The sequence below is a fragment of the Trypanosoma theileri genome (genome assembly GCF_002087225.1).
Source record: "Trypanosoma theileri isolate Edinburgh chromosome Unknown TM35_Tth_3_V1, whole genome shotgun sequence".
Taxonomy (NCBI): domain Eukaryota; phylum Euglenozoa; class Kinetoplastea; order Trypanosomatida; family Trypanosomatidae; genus Trypanosoma; species Trypanosoma theileri.
Window position 1 is genome coordinate 214,924 of NW_021639845.1, and position 2,527 is coordinate 217,450.

The 2,527-nt window shown below is 40.6% G+C and overlaps 1 protein-coding gene across 1 annotated transcript; it reads right to left on the reverse strand.

Moving 5' to 3' along the window:
- Positions 1-2: 2 nt before the first annotated feature.
- On the reverse strand, positions 3-2,480 carry TM35_000031860 (uncharacterized protein; the record flags this gene model as incomplete). The annotated part of the gene is made up of 1 exon (XM_029021953.1): positions 3-2,480. A coding segment is annotated over one exon (2,478 nt), but the record flags the coding sequence as incomplete, so codon positions are not given.
- Between the last annotated feature and the right edge of the window lie 47 nt (positions 2,481-2,527).

The window sequence follows — 2,527 nt, forward strand, 5'->3', positions numbered from 1 at the left end:
GTAACACTAGCTGGTTTCTCTTCATTTCCAGTACCAAAGGACATCGCAACTCCACCCCTTCGAGCAGTAACACTAGCCGGTTGATCATCACTTTGAAGTTGTACCGTATTGGTAGATGCTGTTCCTGAAGAGGGTGTCGTTTTCATCGGGTATTGAGCATCACTCGTTTTGGTATTTGTTATATTAGGGTCTCGGGGTGCTAGTGCACTTTTTGTTTGATGAGAAGCTGTGTTTAAAGATTGTTTTGCTCCATCTAGTGTGGGAAGGATGCCATCAGTTGTCCAACGGCTGTTAGGGCCCGACTCAGCCACCTTTTGCTTCTTTGGAAAGAATCCTATTTGCATAGCAGTGCGATATCCCACATCACTAACACATTCTGTACTTCCAAATATGATAGGCATCCATTGAACGTCATCCTGTATCTTTGGTACCCGCTGAACTGGTATTGAGTACCACGTGTGATCAAGCAGACCGTGACAGTTAATTTTGTCTGAATCATTTTTAGCTAGAAGACTTCTACCACAAGGACCTTCTTCCCTATCAAGAACGGCAATAGAGACTACTGGTCTAATAGTGCCATGACGCAGTTGATGTTGAGCCACAGAAGAGGTAGCTAGAAGTCTAAAAAGGTTATCAACAATACCATTTTGTTGTATACGTTCTTTTTTATTACCTATATTATTATGTGAATTATTTGTCTCATCGGGTAACTGTTGCTCATTTAGTGAAAGTCCTTTCTCTAAAAGACTCTCTTTTCTGTGTTTTGGATTACCAGAAATATTGTTACAGGAAAGGGATGTAGTAAGTCGAAGAAACCCATCGGTTTTTGATGTTAAATTCTCAAATGATGTTCGTGATCCACTTGGACCCTTTTTTTTCCTTGGCAGCAGTGGCTGTGGAGAAGGACTTCTACCGCTATCACGGGCAGATGAACGCCTCAGGGAGGCAATTGGATCTGGCGATGCTGCGCGTGATGGTTGATTAGAAGAGACGAGTCCTTCAAGCGCGGCGGCATTGACTCCCCCTGTTGAGATGCCTCCACTTCCTGTCATCATTTGTGTTGCCGAGCCAGCACACCGTGCGAGTGATATGGTTGGCGATAACCACGGCGATGTCGTCAAGTCAGATACGAGGGTAATACTCACCGTACGAGCATCATACGCGGCTCGACTAGACTTGGCATAATAAAGAGGATTATTATCATCGGTAACGAGGTGATAACAATCACATGGGGCAAAGGAATATACAAGACGTCGAACTCCAAATGCAGAAAAGATACCACCACCTTCTCTTGATTTACGAGGTTCAGAAGAATTTGGTGTAAGAATGGGTTTCTCTGTTGAGCTACATGTTTCTTTCTGATCTTTTACCTCTTCCTTTACTCCAGTCATAGGTGTGGAGTAGGAACGTAAAATAGATCCACACTTGGAAAAAAACTGTGCCATGGATGCATCATCTTCTGTACGATATCTTTCTGGTATTTCATATGCTAACATATTTCGCATAGTTTTATTTAAATATTCCTCTGAAGATGAGGTAGGATTATTTTCTTTACTAGATGATGATGATGATGATAGGACACTACCCCAAAATCTTGTTTCCTCACGTTTATTGGTATAATACTGTTGTTCATCTGGTTCAAATCGAGAAAGAGGAATCTTAAAAACAGAAAACTGTAAAGATCGTGATACTTGATCATCACGAGAAGTCTGTCCTGCAGTTACGTAATGAATCATATTACCATCAATTACACGAAATCCCTTCATACCTTCTGCAATCTTTACATTATCTTCCCCAGTCAATGATGTTTTATTATTCCATGCTGTCGTTGACTTGGTTGGTGAAGTTTCCATAGAAGTTTTTCGTTTATACCATGTTCCATTTACATTTCCATGCGTTCGTTGATATAACTGTTGTTGTTCCTTCGTAAGTTCAGGTGCTAGAATAAAATATGTATCATTAAATTGACGAGTATGAACATTACTCTCTACTTTATTTTTTTCATTCCCTTCAACCGTTTCTGTTCCTTCGCTACTACTTTTACAAGTGGGAGCACTTGCAGAAAGAATGGCATTCAGATGAGATGGAAACGTTCGAGAACGCAACTCCGGTGGAAGAAAAGTTTCTGAGGTTTGAAGAGCCGCGAGTTCCTCTGAAGTTAACATCATTCCTGCGAGGGGCGGTGAGGCCAGATGGGTAACGGATAGTATATAAACATTCTCCAATGTATCTGGACTTTCATAGGGAAATCTTTGATAGAGGGCGGTTAGTAAGGCACGATGAAGGGCCTCTGCCTTTTCTTCTAAAGAGACAGTCTCTTCTTCTCCTTCAATCTTTGTTGTTTTTGTTTTTGTTGTTGTTGTTTCTTCAACGCTACAGGAAGAGCGTTTGACTGAAGTGGAGCGACAAAGTTCATGTGGTAATGCAAGTTGATGTAGGCGTATTCTAAAGTAGTCTACTTCAGGCTCTAAAAAGATCATATTATTTTTTTTTCTTTATTTATTACTTTTTTTTTTCTTCTTTTTTT